The following is a 21,649-nucleotide window of genomic DNA, read 5'->3' on the forward strand; positions in this document are numbered from 1 at the left end:
CAATACCACAATTGTAGACTGACTAGTAAATAGCAAATATAGAAATGTTACCCAATACAATCAGTGGTAGATAGTCAAAACTGTACTCAGAGGAAAATTAAACACTTTCTTTCACCAGGTGAAAAGTGTTATCCTAACATCCTTTCAAGATTTAAGAAATAACATCAAACACATATAAGTAAAATAGGAGAAAGAAATAAATAACAAAAAGGAAAACATTAGAGATAAGAAAACGATCTATGTAATAAATTTAAATGGTAGGATTGATCAATAAAGTCAAGAATTTTTTTAAACATGTTAAATAACAACTCTCTAATCATGAAGGAAAAAGACAAAATTAAGAATAAACAGGAATTATAAATACAGACACTTTTGAGGTCTCAGCACTAGAATTTTTAAACATATAGGAAAAAGAATGGTTTCCATTTATGCATACACACACACACACACACGCATTTTTTTTCACTAAAACTAACCCAAAGGAAAAAAAATTTAAAGGGAAAAATCTAAAAAGTAAAATCAACCATGATTAATATCGAGTAAAGACCAAAAACTTTTTTTCTATACTCAAGAAGTAAGGTATTTCTAAACTATTTCAAAGTAAAGAAACTAAGGAAATCTCCGTAATTATTTTACATAAGATAGTATAACACTGACATCAATACCTAACAAAGTATGTATATGAGAAAACTAGAGGGAACTCTTACTTATGAATATCAATCCAAAAATCTTATACAAGGATGGTATTTAGAAATTATATTCAACGATACATTAGCAACATTAACTCAAGTAGGGGTCCATTCCTCCAATGAGACAGAAAGGTAGTAGGAATCTGTTAATAAGTCACAGACAAAATGTGGTCATCTCAATAGACTGTGACAAAATATATACTTCTAATGAAAGAAAAATTAAGCTCCATAAAGAATGCCTTCTGAACCTTATCCATGTGTGTATATGTATGTGTGTGCAGGTACATACCCTCCTTTACAGACAAATGGAGTGTGTAAAACATTACAATTCAGCAAGTTAGTTAAGACATCAGTCAAGTGAGTTTCTAAAGTAATTGAAACCTACACAGAAAATTATAGGGAAGTTCAGCACAATACAGTTGATAATAGCAAAATCCTGGACACAGCCTGACTATGAGCTAAGTCAATGGCACATCCCTTCAGTAGGCTAGTGTACATCCACTAAAACCATCATTTACTGCCAAGAAGATATGCCTGCAGTACAGAAGACCATTCAAACAAATGCTATAAAGGAATGTTGATCATACAATCCCATTTTTGTGAAGTAAATACATACACACCCACACATACACACAATGTAAGTATATGCATACCATGGAGAAACAATGTTTTTCTAGAATACTCCTTGGAGAATGCGAACAGCCTCTGTAAACTATATTCTGGTAAGTCCCTGGGACAGAAGCACAGACCCTAAAGAACATTGGTAAGGGTGGGACTGCCTTCCCAGTTCAATACAGGACATGGTTTTATTTAAAAATAGGAAGAAAGATGAATAAAGCCGGTGGAGGGGGGATCGTGCTCTGTGGTGTGCTCCTTCACAAAGACCCCTGAAGCCCTAATAACTTCCATTATAAAAAAACACACACACACACAAATGCTGAATAAGAACGGCAAGTTGTATTCACCTGTAAGGAAGTGAACTTCTGTGGCCAAGATATTATGTAACCTTAGACAGACAGAGGATATTGAAAAAGCATGAAATGGGAAACACTGTCTCCAAATAATCCCTCAGAATGTACAGACATCAAAGAGGCCATGAGCCTGTCTCAATCCCTGGCATTGGCATTTGGACCGAGCTAACTAAGCCTTCAAGAGAGGAGGCCCTAACTGATACCATAGTGGTGCAGGGTTTGCACAGGTGTGAACCCACAATGCTTCAGTAGGTGTGTGCACATGGGTGTGTGAAGTGTTTCATATGTGTATAATGTTACCTGGATTCAAAGAAATATTTTTAAAAGGTCCTACATTACTATGGGTGGTTACATTTTTAACATGGTTTTCACCTTTTTGTAGTAACTATCGAATTTTTATAATGAAGCATTAATTTTAAAATCAAATAATACAATAAAAAGTTACCTTCTTTTCAAGAAGAAAAGGTGAAACTACATCATTGGTATGGACAGCTGCTGCTGGATGTCTCAAGAATGCCAAACCACAATGGCAACTTTAATTTAATTTAATCTCATGATGCTTCAAGACGAAGGTGCAAAAATTTGGGGCTGCCTGGGTGGCTCAGTGGGTTAAGCCTCTGCCTTTGGCTCAGGTCATGATCTCAGGGTCCTGGGATCAAGTCCCACATCGGGCTCAATACTCAGCACAGAGCCTGCTCCCTTTCCTCTCTCTCTCCGCCTGCTTGTGATCTCTGTCTGCCTGCCTCTCCGCCTGCTTGTGATCTCTGTCTCTGTCAAATAAATAAATAAAATCTTAAAAAAAAAAAAATAAGAAAGAAAGACGAAGGTGCAAATACTCAAGACAAATGTCTTTCCTCATGCAGGACAAGCAAACTAAACCCCTTCCAGTCCTCTTCTGTTGCTGGCTAATGGGTCTTAAAGATGGTAAAGACCTTTGCTCTTCCATACATCTGTATTTATTTAAGAAATAAATAAATTTATTTTACCTACAAAATAATATAAATATCTGACTCAGTGGGTAGAATGTGTAACTCGATCTCAGGTTTGTGGGTTCAAGCCCCATGCTGGGTGTACAGAGTGCTTAAAATAAAAATCTTTTAAAAAATGAATGTAAATGCATCAGGCACCAGAGCCGGCCCTTGTGAGTATGCACTTGAATAACATGTGAATATAATACAATGGTTTGAGGGTCTTCTTCTAGCATATTGTAAGTTCTTTTCTATTTGACACTGTTTTATTACACCTCTGTACATTGCCTGAAATTTGGAAGGTATGTTATTTCTTACTAGTGAATGAATAAACAGCATCCAGTCTCTTACAGAATAAGAATATTCATGGTTAAGTACAGTACGATTTAAATATGATGAAAACAATTCAGACTGGGCTCTAAAAAGGGAAGTGGTAGTTCACAGAACCATATTTTTAATGTTGAATAACTAAATTTCTGAACTTTTATCTCATCAGAAGATAAAATGCAAGTAATATTGGTGGCCAATTGAAAAATGATGATTGTAGGGGTGCCTGGGTGGCTCAGTCATTAATTGAGGTCTTGGGTCATGATCCCAGGGTCCAGGGATTGAGCCCCGCATCGGGCTCCCTGCTTGGCGGGAAGCGTGCTTCTCCCTCTCCCATTTCCCCTGCTTATGTTCCCTCTCTCACTGTATCTCTCTGTCAAGTAAATAAATAAAATCTTTTTAAAAAATAGTGATTGTAAAAAATACTCTATTTTGCATTTTCTTATTTGTATTGTAATATCCGTATGTCCTCATGCCTTGGTGTCTTTAAGCTCCAAGACTCGTAACTTCTCAATATACTCAAAGAATCAGGAAACCACAAATAGATTAAGATATAAGATCTTCCAAGAAAACTCTCACTTTTGAAATTTATTTATCAAATACGAATTACCTGCTTTGCATCTGGCACTACTCCAGGTCTAAGAGATACAGCAGAAAATCAAAAGAGCTTCTCTCCTTTGGAGCTTACATGCGAAGTCTGGGAATACTAATCATTCCAGCATAGACAAATGAGGGACCAAAGAACTAGAATCCACAAAGATTTCTTTGTTTTAATTTTCAGATTAACAAGTTGTTGTTCCTAAGTCCTGAAAACCCAAAACACCAAAAATAAACAAGCAAAAACTCCAGAATGTTGTTGAAAAATTTAAGAGCGCTGTGCCATGGAAACTTCTTGGGAAGCGTAAGGAAGGGTCCCTGTTGTTCCGGAATTTTGTGAACTTAGGTTTGATGACCCTGCCCAGGAAGTGGACAGAGCAAGAGAAGCAATGAAAAACTGCTTTGCATGCACTGGCCTACATGACTGCGTTAGGCCAAGAATGCATGAGCATTTCTCATGGATGCTGGGGGAGAGTATGTCTGTGGACTCGTGCTGAATAGAGTCATCAGGAGAGCCATCAGGAGCAGCAGGTTGACTTCAGGAAAAAGAGGCTGGAGATCAACTATTACCTGTACATGGCCAATTAAGGAGCTACCAACAGCCATCCACAACCAAGCTGCAGGTATCCTGTCCCATCAGCAGGAACTCAGCTAAAGACCTCTAACATGTGAGCCGGAAAAAGTCAACTCCTTGCCAGTCCCTCCAATCCCCCCCCACCAGGGATGAGAGCTTTAACCTTCTGGCTAGAGCCAGAGAAGAGGCAACCACACAACCAAGTAAAAACTGTGCTATCTTCTCCCCTCCCTCTCTACCGCCATCAGGAGGCAATCAGCTGGCTGGTGCAGGGGAAGGTAAGTAGAGACAGCAGTATGTTCCTGCTTGTGGGGCTCACAAGGGAGCCAAGGCTTTAAAGCCAGGCAATTCTAATTCCAGAGTTCATACTCAGGTCCAGTCTGTGCTGCTCCAGCCCCTCCCCCCCACCGCCATCAGTCTCTTCCTGCTGGAACCCCTGACTTACAAGAGATTACCAGGGGTGGCATCCTGGCCCTGTCTATCAACAGATTAAGAAGACATCTCACAAAATAGGTTACAAAGTGCATTTCCATTAAAAAAGGATTACTGACTGTCATGGTCATTTCGTAGAAAAGTGATTATTACCAGGTTAAAAAGAAAAAATGTGTTTTGTTTATAAAATGTCTTGCAGGATTTCCTGGAGGATAATACAGAAACATCTGTATGTGCAGAAGCCAAAGTAATCCCTGGTATGAGCAAGTTTGAAGCAATGCCCTCCTCTAACATCTCCTGGCTACCTCCCCCAGTGTTTTACAGCATTTCGGAAGATCTGCCTCCTTAGGACCCCAGGAGAATGTCCTGGATGTGCCCAAATCCTTCATCATGGCTCCCTATCCAAGTGTTAACATATTCAATAAAAGGTAACTTCCACCTTTCTGAGAGGGCCAGGGTTTTTGCTGTTTGTTCTATCCTTTGAATCTTCATGAGTATTCATAGACAGAGTTTGCCAAAGGGCCATTTCTCAGACATCTTTAAAAAACCATCCTGCCTTGCAAGCCTCCTACAGATTAATTATGTGGATTTCACAAAAGACACAGAGAAGGAAGCCACAGCAATGCTTTTAAACTACGAATGCTAATGTCTCTGAGATTCCTCCACATGGCAGGCTCATAAATCTACTTTTATCATTCTCCACCTAAAACATATATTAAATATATCCATGTCAAATTTTAAAATTGTTATAGATTATCATTCCCACCTGCTCTCTCCATGCTAAATACACCTACTGAAGAAAAAAGAAGGCGGCTTATTTCCACACAAGAAGCCAAGACAGGGTCAACTGTCTACCTGGTTGGAAGCTTGGGAAAGAGGCTTAATTAATTTGGAGTGAATGAAACTTGAACCCAACTTCCGATAGCTGGGTAAGGAAGGACTGTGGGGTATAAATGTATTACAAACTCCAAATATTACTGCAGATCTGATACTTTTGTAGACAGACTGAAATATATCCTTGTGTAGAGATGGTTACTTATAATCACACCAACTTTAATAAAAATCACTGGCAGCAAATGATTCTTAAGTCAACCTAAAAATGTATTCATTTTTTTCTAATCATGAAATCAGTGTTCACTACAATAAATAGAAAAAATCAAGAGTAGCCAAAGAAATACTTAAGCCACGAAATCTCTCATCGTTCTATTTACCACTAGTGAACCTGCCATGTATATATTGAAAGAGATCCTCTTTACATGCATGCACTGAATTATAAACATTCTACTTCTTCTGTGAACTGGAATTCATGTACTAACTTCCCCTTCCATCCTCAGTTGTGCAACATTACACATTTATGTTAATGACTTTTTCAATTATAGAAGTAATGTGTGTAAACACAGTAAGAATGCATAATAGAACACACAAAAAAAGTAAAAGATGGGTCCCCCAAAAAGTAGCCACCTAGCAGTTTTCTTTGCATCCTTCCAGAAACATCCAGGGTGTATAAGAATGTATCTTTTTCTGCATAATTCTAATACAATGCAACTGGAATCTCCATGGGCACACAATGTTCCTCTTGCTTTTTTTTTTTCTTTTTTTCTTTTTTCCACTTAATACCATATCCTAGACGGCCATGCTAGAAAAGGACAGCAATCTGGCCTGTCTTATACAATTTCCCCAATGATGGGTTTATCTCAATTTTCAAAGATAACACATTACTATACTATTACTTTTGTAACCAATCCCCCGTTGATAGAAAAATAGTTTTCAATTTTATGTAATCTATAAAAAATTTTGCAGTGGGCAACCTTCCCACACTTGTGCAAATATATCTCTAGAATACATATCTTAAAGTAGGATTTCTAGAGTAAAAGGAAACACATTTCAAGTGCGATGTGTACTGTCAACCAAAGTTTGCTTTAAATTCTACCAATTTACACTCCCACCAAAAACATATTACCAAGTTTTTCCCCAGTAACAGGTGTTATCAAATTTTTTATCTCTGCTAAGCTAATAAATGAAAAATGATCCTTACTCATCATCTTAATTTACAGTTATTGGTCATGTTGAGAATCTTTTATTATTTGTTTTTCTGGAAACTACTGTCTCCATCTTTTGTGCATTTTTCCATCAGAAAATAGTTCCTTTTCTTATGGATTTATGAAAACTCCATATATTAGAGAAACTGAGCCTTTGTCTTTGATATAGGTGGCATATTTTACAAAATTCTCACCTGTTTTTTATTTTTAATATCATTTATCATAAATATTTTAATTTTTATGTAGTCAAATTTATCAATCTCATATTAATCACTAACATCATTTAACAATAACTTGCATCAAGATGGTCAAGGCAGTAAAGTCAGTAACTGCACAACATCACGGCTAGCTTTGTTATATGCATTATGTGTCTCTTACTGAACCATTAATTCCATGGCAGCAGGGATCATATCCTGGTCACAGCTGACCCTCACTGCCCAGATTAGGGCATCTTGGACAGCAAGCCCTCAATCTTTTGAACAGATGGGACTCCTATTTAAATCCAGATTGACTGGACTCCAAGTCCATGTTCTCCCAACATGGCGTGGTTTCTGTTACAGAGGATACCCTTCGAGAGGACAGTAAGAGGAACAGAGATTCAAGACACTTGGGAAATAATGAACAAAATGGAAAAAGAAGCTTCCTGAAGAAATATATTAAGAGAGAGAGAAAGACAGAGACAGAGACAAAGAGGTATGTGTGGGGGATTAACAAAAACTCTTACTAGATTTAAGCCATCAACACCATCATTAAGGGAGAATTATAGCCATGTACAGGTAACATGTAAAACAACAGGTATCACTCACGACGCGCCTGGTGTTCTCAGTACGTCACATCACCTTGGGGGATTGCATGATAAACCTCCAGAGCAGGCACTCTACATTCAGTGTTGCAGATGAAGAAACGAACTGTAAGTTTAGTCATCTGTACAAGGTCATACAAGTAGGAGAGCTTTAATTTTGAGACCTTGTGGCTTAAAGAAGGGTCATTTTCTCAGAGACTGTTGCCTATGGATTAAAGATTAAGTCTTTTTTTTTTCCCCAAGAATAAGACACAATGATGGGGGAGTAGCAGGTGCACTGGTGTGTAAAACAGTGACACAATGACCACAACTAAGCTATTATAGGAACATCTAACCTCCCTGGGAATCTCTAATACACTTATTGAATAATTCAAACAAATATTTATTGAGTGCCAACTGTTTACACGTGGTGATACGTGGCAGACAAAAGCACTCAGATTAGAATTTAGTCCATAAAAACTTTTGGATGAGTCAAGTATCTATGTTAACATTTGAGCTGGACACTTCAGCATCTTCCCCAGAATTTTCTGCAATGTTCATCTCTGTATGACAGCCACGCAATCCAAGGGCTTGGTCCCAGTTCCAGGAGTGAGTCCTTGATCAGTCAGAGCCAGTGTTAGTGAAATTCGTGTCCTCCCTTGCAAGAGTGATGAGCTCAGGAAAGACAACAGATACAGTCTGGGCTAATGAGATGAAGAGGTGATTTGCTAGGGGTTTTAGGAAATGGCATACTCTTCCCTAAGAGGTAATTTCCAGGAGCAGCCTCTTTCGTGTTTTGCCTGTCAGAGAGGAAATCTGCAGCAGTGGGAGCTGAGGGCAGCCCACTGAGGCCACACAAGGCAAGCGGGTATTGGACGAAACTGACCTTTGTGGAAGGCAGAACAAATATAAAGAAGCAGCTTTTGGATGCCATGATGAAGCCGTTGAGTACACCCACTGGCCGACGTCCAGCTCTACTACCCAATAAATGCCCTCCACCACGTGAGCCACTTTGAGCTGAGGCTGTAATCTGCAAGTGGACATATCCTAAGAGATCCATCATCATTCCATCATTCTACCTACAACAACTGCTTCTTCCCCCTCCATACTCTGAATAAACCATTTAAAAACCCTATCTTTATCCATGGTCTCATTAAGAATAAAGCCATGAAACCAATTCTGATGAGGAGTGGTGCTCCCACTCTCCACGTCTCAGCATTTTGGAGAATTCATTACTACTACTCCATTAGGTTCTAAAACAATGAAATTTAATCTCCAAAGAAGTCTGTGAAGGTAAAAGGAGTATAAGCTTGAGGAAACATAGCCCAAAATGATAAAACTGAGATGTTGACTTTGTTGGATTAAACTTTTTCTGTGATTTTAGAAAAATCATTAGAGTTGTCTCTGTACATTTTTATTCTTATGGATACATGAACACATGGACCTGTTGAAATGAAAAAAGTACCCGACTATGGAAAGAGCGGATACGAAGTTGTCGGTAAGATGTGCACTGTCTAGATATTTCCAAAATAACACTGTCTGCATATAATCCTTCCTACCCTCAAACACACACAGATGAAGCACCTCTTGACCTTGAGATCTAGAATGTCACAGAAAGTGAAGATGTTAAATTGTGGTGTTAAAACACAACCATACACCAGTCTCTACCAAATACAGAAACTCACCACTGTAATTTCTTCACTGGAAAAGGCATGCAGCCTCCAGAATGTGGCATCACAAAATCCTTGTCCTAATGATTTCATGGGTAAAATAATAAATCCAGATTCCTAGAAAGCCTCTGTGGCCTAGTCATGCTCAAAGAAACGCTAGTCACCCCTTATTCTAAAAGTATCAAAATGCCTGTGTTTAATTTCATTGGCAGATCAAATAGCCCACCTAAAGGGAGCATATTAGAAATGCTAGCAGGCATAGCAGTTCTATTTGCTAAATAGTATTATTAAGTTTTAATGAGTTTCAATTAGATTATAGAGAATTTACAATTATTTTGATGCCTTTCATTCTTCACACACACACACACACACACACACCTCAAGACCTCTTTTCTCTACTTAGGGATATACTTTCCTACTCTATCAGAACTCAATTTATTTAATTAGTCAACCTTTACTGAGTATCTGCCATGTGCCAGACATGGAGTTAAAGGACAGAGATGCAAAAATCAGAGAAGGTGCCATTCTTGCCCTGGAGATCACAGGCACCTATGTAACTAAGAAATGAGTAAGTGTTATAACACAAGTAAATACTAAGTGCCAAGAAAGCAGAGTGAGTGAGAGAAAAGAGAGAGAGAGAGAGAGAGGAGGAGGAACTGCTCAATCATGCTACAGAGCTAGAAAACATTAACTTCAAAACATTAACTTCAAAAAAGTCATGCATGAATTGAGCCAGGAATTCTGGAAAAGAGGGGAGTAGGAAAATGTTACCAAAGCATGGACAGGGCACTCAGAAATGGGTACAGCTAGAGAAAAGTGAAAGAGAGTGGCAAAGATCAGGCTGGAAGCGTTCACCAGGACCTCACATACCAGGCAAAGCACACGTTAAACTTCACCTTCTGGAATGATGGGAAAATGTAAGAAATTTCTAAATGGAAGAGAGGTGCAGTCACAGTGGATCAGATGAGTCTGGGATTTTGTAACTGAGGGTGAGTGAAGACAGAGGTCATTCTTTATTGGTCTCTTGTTTTTGCATGTCTTGTAAAGGAGCCACTGAAAGCCTTTCTTATAGGCTTTTTTTTCCAAGGATATTTGTAGCAAGCAGCCTTAGCTGATCATGATGTCTCCATCCAAAGCAAAAGGGCGGGCAGGCGTATTTCCAGTGTAACTGAACTGGACTCCCTAAGCTCACAATTCTTTTCCTGTGACTCAATCCACTGCATGTCAACTGTCCCCGTCATACTGTCCTACGAGAAGTGTGATTTGAAGAATTGGCCTCCAAATGCTGATATTTTGGCTTCTTCCATTGCTTTGAGAAATAAACTATTTTTCTTTATCCTCATTGGAGGTCAGCTCACTAGCTCGCAAGGTCATAGTTCCTAACAAGAGACAAGTGAATGCTAGTTGAATAGCCCAGGCCAAAAATACTAAGGACGTAGGTTCGCATACAGACAATAGGAATGCAGCACCAAACACCACAAGCATTTCTTCATTTACCTCAAGCACACCTAGAAGGTGCAAGTGCAAATCTCAAAAAGACTACAGAAGGTGAAGGGGAAGGCTCCTGACAAGATTCTTGTGAGGGAGAAAGACGGGTCTTGTGGGACTAACCTGAGATTTGGAGAGGAAATATTTGATGCATATTCACACAGAGGTCCCTCACCCACAAACTCAAACTCTCAAAGATGCCCCTCCATAAATCAGAGATCAATTTACTGCTCTGGCCACATTCCACACTCCAAGATGGATGTAAGTACAACAAACATCACTTGGCTTTAAGCGCAACAACAGTAAACACCAAAAGCCTCGATGAAGAAGCTTATCATGAAACTACATTACCTGCTATGTGATCATTTGAAATAGATGTGAGTCAGCTACCTTGAAAACCATCATACTTCTTACCTAGCAACTCATAGAGAGAATTCAGAATCGACTTCCAGGACTCGCCGGCTTCTCTCCCGGCGACATCAGCAAAGTGGGCCGCGCTGCTGTACACGTGCAGCCTGTCTATACACTCGAGCACGAGGTTGATCATTCCCTGGAAGGTTAATACAAATTACCATAAGAAACTGTGATTCTGTTCACAGACCAAAAAAATGCTAGGTTGATTCATTAAAAAAAAGTCTGGCTTAAAGTAAGACTGTTAATCATGAAGAAAATTGAGGTCCTATTATTTAAATGTCAGAAAGAAAAACACTTGTATGTAAAATAAAATGTTCTTGACATAATTCAAGTGGTTTTTAAATCCTGAGGGCTATGCTCGAATAGAAGCAGAAGAACAATACAAAGGTATGTGCTTTCTACTTCCATTTGCAAGGTTTACTAGTAGATTAATGGATCAGTCACAACTGCATTGTACCATGAGTAAATGAAGAGGTTCAGAGAATGCCACCACAAGATATGCCACTTTGGCACAAGGATTATTTGGAGCTGAAGGCAGTTGAGAAAAGGCAGACACAAGAAAAATTCTCTGCCCTTTTTCCTCCTCCAAGAAGGACAGAAGATGTTAATCGTAAGAAACAAGGCCTAACATCTATCAGCCCAGAATCTTCACAGATGAAGCTACATAACTTTACTAACTCACCCTTAACTTCCACTAAGTTCCCCCAGGTATTCACCTTCCCACAATTTACTGCCGCTAGAAGCTCAAAACTCCTTTCCTTTATCTCTTTCCTTTTCTACAAATTTACTGTCCTTCTGTTAGGACGCTATATAAGCCCGAGTTCTAACCACTCCCTTGAGTTGCTCATCACTGAGTGCTCTCATGGATATGTGTGATTCACATGTTAATACATCTTGTTTTCTCTTAAATATCTGTTTTTTGTCACTCTAATCTGCAGGACCCCAACCAATGAACCTAAGAGAAGTAGAGGAAAATGACTTCTTTTCCTCTATTAGAAAAGCATAAGACCTAAGAAACATTGTTCTTAGGACAGGCATCATAATGGTCATAATCATTATTATTATTTTTAATATTAAATGAAAGATCTAATAAATGAAGAAAAGCTCATGACAAGAGATCTTTAAAGAAGGTCAAAAATGCATTATAGAGCTTTGTAAGACGCTGTCTACATTTGAACTTGTGTTTTTATTATTATTGCTAGATCAAGGTTGCCAAAATGTGGCAAAGCATATACAAGGAGTTGCTGGTTCAAGTTGACTGATCAAGGGAACCTCTTTCTCACAGAGTTGTAAGAGGCACCAGGAACCTGGGCCTATTTCTAGGTCCCTATCTATGCCGTCTTCCATGAGAAATTGAAGAAAAAAAAAAAAATCCAAATCAATACTTCAAAATTTCATACCCTAGTATTTCATTTCAGTTTTTCAGGATACTAAATGAACACAGCACAGTCTAACATTTTGGTACACACCAAATGTAAAGGGCCCACCAAACTACTCCATGTTGTTACTGGCTCTTTGCTGACCTGCCCTGTGCTTTCATACCACTTTGGTCTCTAAGCACATCGGTTTTGTATACACAGTAAGAGTCCCCAAAAATTAATGTGAATTTCAAAGACCTTTGACGGAAAATGAGGAAACGGTTTTAAAACTAGAAGAATGTAGAGTTAGGGTTTATGGATCTTCAGCAATATTCACTAACCTGTTTTCTTAGATGCTTTTGCAGAGACAGTTTTCCTCAGACACATTTATTATTCCACATACAGGGAGCACTGAGAAGAATTCGAGCACCTGCTAAGCTGGCCTGATGTGCCGGCTCACCTCTGACATCCTCCCACTGAAGCTCGTGAATACACGGTACTAATTCCAACACTCATTTCGGGATCGGTAGACCTATCCCTCAGTCCTTCTATTATTCTGCCTATGAAATATGGCACTTGAGCTCTTTTTAACTGGAATGTGCATGAAATAAAATCACACACAAAAACTGAACACACATAGAAGTAGTAAGTGGAGTTGCTCTAAGCAGAGAGCCCTGAGCTCTGCCTCCCCAGGTGGCCTGCCCTCTCCTGGACAGACTCCCTCCCCGTACAAAGACTCCCGTGGATCTTCAGGCACATCCAAGTAGCCTCAAGAACTTCCGGAATAGTCTAAAAACCCTCCTGTTTTACAAAGCCCGTATTCATTTAGATACTTCAAGATACTGTGTTTATATAACGAACACGAAGTAAACTGCAGTGCAATGAATGATCGGCATGATGGCTGAGCAGACGGCAAACTAAAATTTTTTTTTTTTTTTTTTTTTTAAGGGAGCACTCTCTGACAGAGAAACAAAACTAATTGCAGCATTCCTCCAAGGCCTGGTTCCCTTATGCCACAGTTTACCTGCTCACCCAACTCAAAATGCAAACCTGTCAGAGAAATTCCCCACAGAGAAGTTGTTTTCCTGAGACAGCAGCATAGAAGAGACGAATGTCCGTAGAAACTCACCTCTTCCTGGAAGAGATTCTGCCGGTTCTTCAGAGCTCGCAATCTGTTCTGCTTGTCTTCATGCTCTAAATGCTCATCTGGGGGGTGAAAGTAACCAATCAGGTCCTGCAGACTTAGACTCACAGATTCTATAGGGAGGTCCACCGTGGAAGACTTCACTTTCTTGCTGAGTGCATCAAGGCCCCTAAAATAAATAGCAAACATTTCTCTGTATCAGTGATCTGCAATCTTGATTTTTTAGACCACAGAGGATGTTAAGCTTTATTCTCTGTCCCTACACCTCTGAAAAGGAACCCATAAGCAAGGTCCTAGTTTTCCTCAAACAGCAGTAACGAATATATTCAAATAAAAAATTCTAAACTTGGTCAAGTGTATATGATGCTGTATTAGAACCACCAGCATCAAGAGAAACTCATCTAGACAAAAACCTAAAGGGCCTCAAGAACCAATTCCTACAAAGCCCATGGTCTCAATATTTAGAAACCAGTTGAATTGCATTTTAAAATCACTACGTACACTTCAAGGTTTAAGATGCAGCTTCCCAGCTTCAGAATTCTGACTGTACTTGTTCTGTTTTTTGTTTGTGGAGAAGGAACGGTTAACTGCTAATGATCAGGGACCCCCACTGCCATTCAGAAAGTTCCTGCCAGTTTAAAAATACATTCCAGTGATGCTGATTTTTAAAATTTTCTCAATCAGAAAATAATATATTAAAATGTTTTTCTCTTATCTAACAAAAAATTATTTAAAATTGGATTAAGAAATATCGTGTTGCATTTTCTTCAAAGAAAAACACATTACTGACATGTCAATGTGTTAAGTTGGTAAGCTTTCTGAGATTCTGAGTTTTGAAATTCACAGCTTTGAAGGTATCTGGAAAGAACTTTAAGATATGGTATCTGTAAATAAAAATCCTTTCAAGATAAGGGATGCCTGCATGGCTCAGTTGGTGCAGCATCTGCCTTTGGCTTAGGTCATGATCCCAGGATCCTGGGATCGAGCCCCGCATCGGGCTCTCTGCTCAGCAGGTAGCCTGCTTCTCCCTCTCTGTCTGCCTGCCACTCCACCTGCTTAAACTCTTTCTCTCTGCCAAATATATAAATAAAATCTTCAAAATCATTTCAAATAAGAAGTTTATTAAAAAAAAACATACAACAAGACACCATAAAATAATGGGAGAAAGCATCTACAATAGTTGATAAAGCGATACTCACATTAGGTATGACAAAATTTAATGCATGAAATATTATACTTCCTTTCCTGTTCTCTGCAACAGCAAAATTATATGGCAATATTTTATTCCAAGGAAATGTTTCTGCCTAATTATCTGTTTTAGAATTTACATTTTAAAAACAATAAGGGCCTCATAAATGAAAATTAGCTTATCTTTGAATTTACAATGCTCACAAATATTTAAGCTGCATCATCAATTACATAAAGATTACAAAGAATTTTGAAATAGTTGATTTCAGCTTTTTAAAGAGTAGAAATAGGAAAACTGTACAACTTTTCTAAAGTTTTTGTCTGCAATTTCATTACAATCTATTACATGGAACTTATCTATTGCCTAGTTTTATCATCTCTTTAAGTCTTTCTATGCCCAAAAAAGTAAAATAAATGACTTTTCAGAAGAAAACTATTTCTCCCTTTCTACAATGAAAATTTATATACGATGATATACTTCTGTTTTAAACATTTTATCCTATTACACTTTAATTGAATCATAAATATATTTGTAAAGAAGTCAAAGTCAACTCTCACACCAAAGTGAATGAAATTCAAAAGTTATTCATATATAGTATTTACATTTTTAAAAATTCTTTTTCATTTGAGAGAGAGAGAGAGCAAGTGCATGGGCCAGGAACCCATGTATGTGGCAGGGGGGTGGTGGGGGAGGGGAGATGGACAAGCAGTCTCCCTACTCAGTGTGATCTGGACGGGAACCTCAATCCCACAACCTGAGATCATGACCCCAAGCCAAAACAAACAGCTGGAAACTCAGTTAACTGGGCCACCCAGGTGCACCACCAAATTTAATATCTAAATTTTTAAATGTAAAAAGAAACAATAAATGTCAGTTTTTAGGTTATTAAGTTGAATATATGTTATCTGTAATGTAACCATTAAATTACTTTCTAGAAGCCTCTGTCAGACAAATACTATCCAAGACTCCTAAAATTGTTATTTAAGTTTTACAACATCTGTTTCCTATGAAGACATTCATCATTTTAATTTATCAAGAACAAAAAAATGAAGAGAAAAAAACAATCGAGGTAACCAAAGGTAGTAAAATCCTACTATACCAGAGTGAAAGTTAAATTCATGAATTTCATCTCTACATTTTGTATTTTGAGAATCAAAAAATACTACTACTGAATACAGATTCCTCCCTAATATAATTACTTTAAGAATACATTCATTAATATACCGAAAGGAAAAGAAGGTTTTATATGTTTTTCTTATAGCTGAGAAAAATAGAATCATGTCTCACAACACAAGTGCAAACACACACACACACACACACAGACACAGTTCTGCCACCATCACTACCCTGACCTGGAACACAGAGACCAGAAGGGTCACAAAAAATAAACTGAGGGGCGCCTGTGTGGGTCAGTCAGTTAAGCATCTGACTCTTGGTTTCAGCTCAGGTCATGATCGCAGGGTCGTGAGATCAAACCCCATGTCAGGGTCCATGCTCAGTGTGGAGTCTGCATAGAATTCTCATCCTCTCCCTCTACCCTTTCCCCCATTTGAGCATGCACTCCTGCACTCTCTCTCTCTAAAATAAATGAAATCTTAAAAAGAAAAGAAACTACATAAGAAAACACAAATGAAGAAAAACTAAATGACCTTGACTCTCACTCTAAGAAGTAAAAACAGAAGTCTGCCTATGCATTTTTAAAAATTAGGCTCTTAATAGTAAATAAACCTACATTAATAAAATGGATACTTAAAAAAATTACTTTGAAAAATATATAGGTGCCAATATTGTGAAGACATGGAGATTTTAAAGAATCCTGGTACTTTCATGAATATTATGGAAGGATCAAATTATTTTACTTAAAATAACATACCCTTTAAAATATTCTGTAATTATGTAAAATGTTTTAATATTTCTAAAATACATTAAAGAGCTGTATAAATTCAGGAAGTCCAATAGCTCAGTAAATACTAATGAGCATATAAGTAAAACTCAAATGTATAAAAAACATATGAACATAATGATTTACATGAACATAGTTGTTCACTATGAACATAGTGAACATGTGACTTACACAGGTAAATCACAAAGAAAAATAAAGAAAACTGAACAACAAATATGAAATACCTATTTTCACAATTCTTAAGCAAATTCAACTTAAAAATTATTATAAATAAATATATATGTATCTGTATATACATACACACACATGTAAATTTTTTTCTCATCAAATTGGCAAGTTTAAAGAGACATATGATATATCCATCACAAGTCAGAATGTATATTGGTATAATGATACCAGGAAACACCTTGACCATGAGCTTGATTTAGTTTGAAGATATGCAACCGTTTCTATTAGGAAATATGAAAAGTTATTTACTACATGAATCATTTTTAAATACCATTCAGGGAGTGCCTGGGTGATTTAGTTGGTTAAGAGTCTGACTTTTGATTTCAGCTGAGGTCATGATCTCAGGGTCATGAGATGGAGCCTTGCATTTGACTCCACACTGGACATGAAGCCTGCTTAAGATTCTCTCTCTCCCTCTCTTCCTTTTCCCCTCTCCACACCTTTAAAATCAATATATACATATACACATTCATACAGTTCAAAATTCACAAGTATCTAGGCTTCATTATGTGTGAAAGTAAATTTAAATAGTTCAAGCAAAAGGGTCTATTATAGAATAATCCTGAACTACAGCTACAAATTATAAGTTACACACACAATTTGTAAAAATCACATTCCCTTTTTTAAAAGTTTATTTATAAGAAAGACATAAAATCATCTGTCATTTTCTAGTATGTACTGCTATCCTACCGAATTACAGGTTTACCACCATTGTATATCTTAGACTTATGTATTTGTAAACCTGATAAGGAAATTGAAATAGAATGTCAAACAACTACTACAACAGAAGAAAATGTACCTTATAAATCTATTGAAAAGGAAAACTGTACTCCGGATGACTCGTGCAGTCCGCGATTCTTCATGCTGAGATCTAGATAAATTCAAGCCATCGTCCATGTGACCTTCGTGATGCATAATAGCCTGTAGAAATGCAGAAATAACACCATTACTTCCATCTCCTTTCTAAATGGGTGTTAAGAAGATGACTCAATCCTTAGAGTCTTCCCCTAAGGATTTAATATGTAGATGGTTCTCCAAGTGGTAATAAGTCTACCATAGAGACTTTACTGGATTATCTCATCTATGGCCTATAAAGTCTGTCTTCTCTAACTGAAGACTGGTTAGCTTCTCAACACCCTTAGCCTTCTAAAAGGAAAGTTCTATTCTAGCTGATGATGGTGAGTCTAAGTCCCACTTTTACTTTAACCCATGGTTAAGGAATAAGACAGCAGAGTAATTATTAAGAACCCCAGCATAACTGCAATGGACGGAAGACAGAGAAAGGACTGATTAAGCAATGATCTTGTGGAATTACCACAAAGAGTAAAGCTCATCGATGATGGGTTCTGAACATGGCAGACATAAAGCCAGAATAGACTGGAGAGAAGTAAGACTGAAGGCAAGCAGACATACTGGTGAAGAGGCTCTAGAAATACTTTGGTGAGTGCTGTGAAGTGTGTAAACCTGGCGATTCACATACCTGTACCCCTGGGGATAAAAATATATGTTTATAAAAAATAAAAAAATTTAAAAAAAAAGAGGCTCTAGAAATAGTGCACATAACGAATGAGAAAGGCTGAACTAGATCTACAGGGATATGGTGGAGGGAATTACTTTGAGGTCCACTTAGAAGAAAAAATTTCCAGGGCTTGGCATTTTCATTGAATTTAGCAGAATGGGGAAAGGTAATTGTGGGAACTCTTGATATTTAATTCCCAGACAACATATTTAAAAGACATATGTAGAGTTTGGTTTAAAATGTTCCTATTTACAATAAGCCAGAAATCATTTTATTTGCAACTATTTTAATTTATAATAAAAACTACGCCATGAGGTGTGTGGTTTTAAAAAATTCATTCAGGTGGTACTTGGGCAAAAAAGGAAAAAAGGACTGAAGACAATTGTTTAAGCCATATATATAAAGATAGATATATCTATCTTTATATATATTTAAGTATTGTGAATACATATATGTAGGTGTGTGTGTGTGTGTGTATATATATATATATATTTTTTTTTTTTTTTGCATTTACCACTTAAGTATAGAGAATGGGGAAATGGAACGTGAAATTTCTAGTGATGTTCTGATTAAAACTTATTTCTATCTTTGCAAAAATATGACAGAGTCCCTGGGTGGCTCAGCAGGTTAAGTGTCCCACTCTTGGTTTCAGCTCAGGTCATGGTAGTTGAGGTCCTGGGATGGAGCCCTGCATCAGGTTCTACACTCAGTGGTGAGTCTGCTTGAGATTCTTCCTCCCTGCAGCACCCCTACTCTCTGTCTCTCTCTCAATAAACACATCTCTAAAAAATGTGCCTATATGTTACCATTTCTACCTATATTTTTCCCATAACCATTTATCATATTCAACTCTTTTTTTAAAAAATATTTTATTTATTTGTTTGACAAAGAGAGAGATCACAAGTAGGTAGAGAGGCAGCCAGACAGAGAGGGGGAAGTAGGATCCCTGCTGAGCAGAGAGCCCGACACGGGGCTCAATCCCAGGACCCTGAGATCATGACCCGAGTTGAAGGCAGAGGCTTAACCCACCAAGCCACCCAGGCTCCCCTATCATATTCAACTCTTAAAAAGAAAAAATAAGCTATAATGAAAATGTGGTGCTAGGAAAGAGCTCAAAGAAGGTCATACCTGAGTTAAAAATTTTGCTTTGTTTCCTCTTTCTGTTCCTTGTGATTTATGCCATCATACTCTGAATGTTTACCTTTTTGGTAAATATCAGTGTATAATATTGATACTGCATACAGTATGCAGTAGGACAAATCCAATAAAATCTCCATCCATAAAATGAAATAAAAAGCCTTGTACAGAACTCATCCCCATTATGACGAGCAATGACAGTATTTATCCTTCGATGTGGTAGTAAGTAGAAGGAAGCATGGGGTGGGTGAGAAGGGGTGGCAGAAAGTGTTTCTAAAATATGTAAATTTTTCTAGAGCACACATCAAAGGAAGTTTTTTTTAAAGGTAAAATTTTAATTATATATTTGATTTTCCCTAATATATCCAAAATATTATTATTTCAATAAATAAACAGAACAAAGCTGTTAATGAAGAATTTAGCATTCCCTTTTTGTTGTTCTTTGCCTTCAAAATCCAGTGTATTTATTTTTTACACTTATTTATTTTTCACACTTATAGAATATCTTGATTTAGATACCAAATTATTGGTGAAAATACTTGATTGTTTTAGAATTGATATATATAGCTGGAAAAGGACATTGACATACCGAAGTTGTCCCAAAATGCACAAAAATCTAATAACTTAATCAAGTGTACACCTTTAGATTAAAATTAATTAATTAGTTAGCGTGCATGAGCTCTCCTGCATTTTAGAGACATAAACCTGGCAGGAGCATGGAGAACAAAGTGAAGGAGGCGGTAGACTGCTAGAATCCAGAAAAGATTACTAATTTCTTAGCTTAGTATTTCAAGCCATAATGTGACATCCGGCATTACTACCTCACAAAAACCAAAGAGATGATTATGGTGGGATTTGATGGTTTTGCGTGTTTAGCAGGTGGCTCCAAGTGTTAGCTACCCCTTGCTCTTTTTGCATATTTTGTCATACAAAATGGCGGCTATAAACTGCGTGTTTACATAATCTTACTTTACGTTGTATGGATCCCATCCTCACTGATTTCACATCCACAGACTGGTAAGTCAGCCACAGGCCCGTATTTATATGTTGTATGTAGCATACTGAGTCTCCATATTTTATTTCAGATGTCCCCATGCCATCAACTTCTTTTCTCACGCCTACATCCAATTTTTCCTAAGAAAAGAAAAAAAGAAGAAGATAAGCAAAAGTCCTGAAAATACCAGTATGTATTGTGTGTGAGTGTGTGTATACATACATATACATACATTTAATACATATATATTTTTTAAAGATTTTATTTTTTCCTGAGAGCAGACAGACAGAGGCAGAAGCAGAAGCAGCCTCGCTGCTGAGCAGGGAGCCCCACGTGGAACTCGATCCTAGGACCATGGTGTCATGTTCTGAGCCAAAGACAGACACTTAACTGACTGGCTTACCCAGGTACCCAAAGTACTAGTTCATATTGAAAGAACTTTGCCTTTTTGTAGCTATGTTCCTTGAAAAATTCAGCGGTCTGACATCCTTTAAAATAATAATGTCAAATACTCTATTCCAGCAGTTCAACTGATACTGAAAATCAAAGTGGGAAATTATTAAGATCAATAAACATACCTTGAATTATTCACACTGGTAGGATATTATTTTGGCCCTAATATAAAATTTTACATTGCTTAAAGGCAAGCTCCAAACCAGAGATCTTAATATTAGTAGCTTATGCTTCATATTGTTTCCAATTTTTTTTTCAAAGATTTTATTTATCTATTTGACAGACTGAGATCACAAGTAGGCAGAGAGGCAGGCAGAGAGAGAAAGAAGCAGGCTCCCCACTGAGCAGAGAGCCCGATGCGGGGCTCGATTCCAGGACCCTGGGATCATGACCTGAGCCGAAAGCAGAGGCTTTAAGCCACTGAGCCATCCAGGCACCCCCAGATTTTTTTTTTCATTATTGGCAATTAAGGGCATAGGTTTAAGGGAAGAGAAAATCCAGTTCTGAGTTCAATCTCTGCCACTGATTACCTCTGTGACCTTAAGACAATTTAAGTAAACCTTCTCAGCCTCAAGTTTCTCATCTATACATAAAGCTAAGGAAAGTACCTCCCCCACAGTATCAGAAAAAATGAGATAAGGCACATAAAGGGTACAGCCTGGTGCCTGGGGCAAAATAAACACTTACCTAAATTTTAATGATTCTGACTATGAAAATGGTGTCAATAATGTTGATGGTGAGTTACTAAGGATGTTAATAACACTGAGGATTTCT

At 37.6% G+C, this 21,649-nt stretch overlaps 1 protein-coding gene across 7 annotated transcripts in view; it reads right to left on the reverse strand.

Moving 5' to 3' along the window:
- The window catches only part of RYR2 (ryanodine receptor 2), a 739,709-nt gene that overhangs the window by 340,615 nt on the left and 377,445 nt on the right, over nucleotides 1-21,649 (reverse strand). For all 7 annotated transcript variants that reach the window (XM_059397367.1, XM_059397365.1, XM_059397366.1 and 4 more), the window contains 4 exons: nucleotides 20,398-20,562; nucleotides 17,572-17,693; nucleotides 13,438-13,621; nucleotides 10,951-11,086 (listed from right to left, as the gene is read on the reverse strand). In XM_059397367.1, the coding sequence (XP_059253350.1) occupies nucleotides 10,951-11,086; nucleotides 13,438-13,621; nucleotides 17,572-17,693; nucleotides 20,398-20,562 (607 nt within the window). The remainder of the gene's footprint in view (nucleotides 1-10,950; nucleotides 11,087-13,437; nucleotides 13,622-17,571; nucleotides 17,694-20,397; nucleotides 20,563-21,649) is intronic.

Source organism: Mustela nigripes, chromosome 4 (assembly GCF_022355385.1).
Source record: "Mustela nigripes isolate SB6536 chromosome 4, MUSNIG.SB6536, whole genome shotgun sequence".
In the NCBI taxonomy this organism is placed as follows: Eukaryota; Metazoa; Chordata; class Mammalia; order Carnivora; family Mustelidae; genus Mustela; species Mustela nigripes.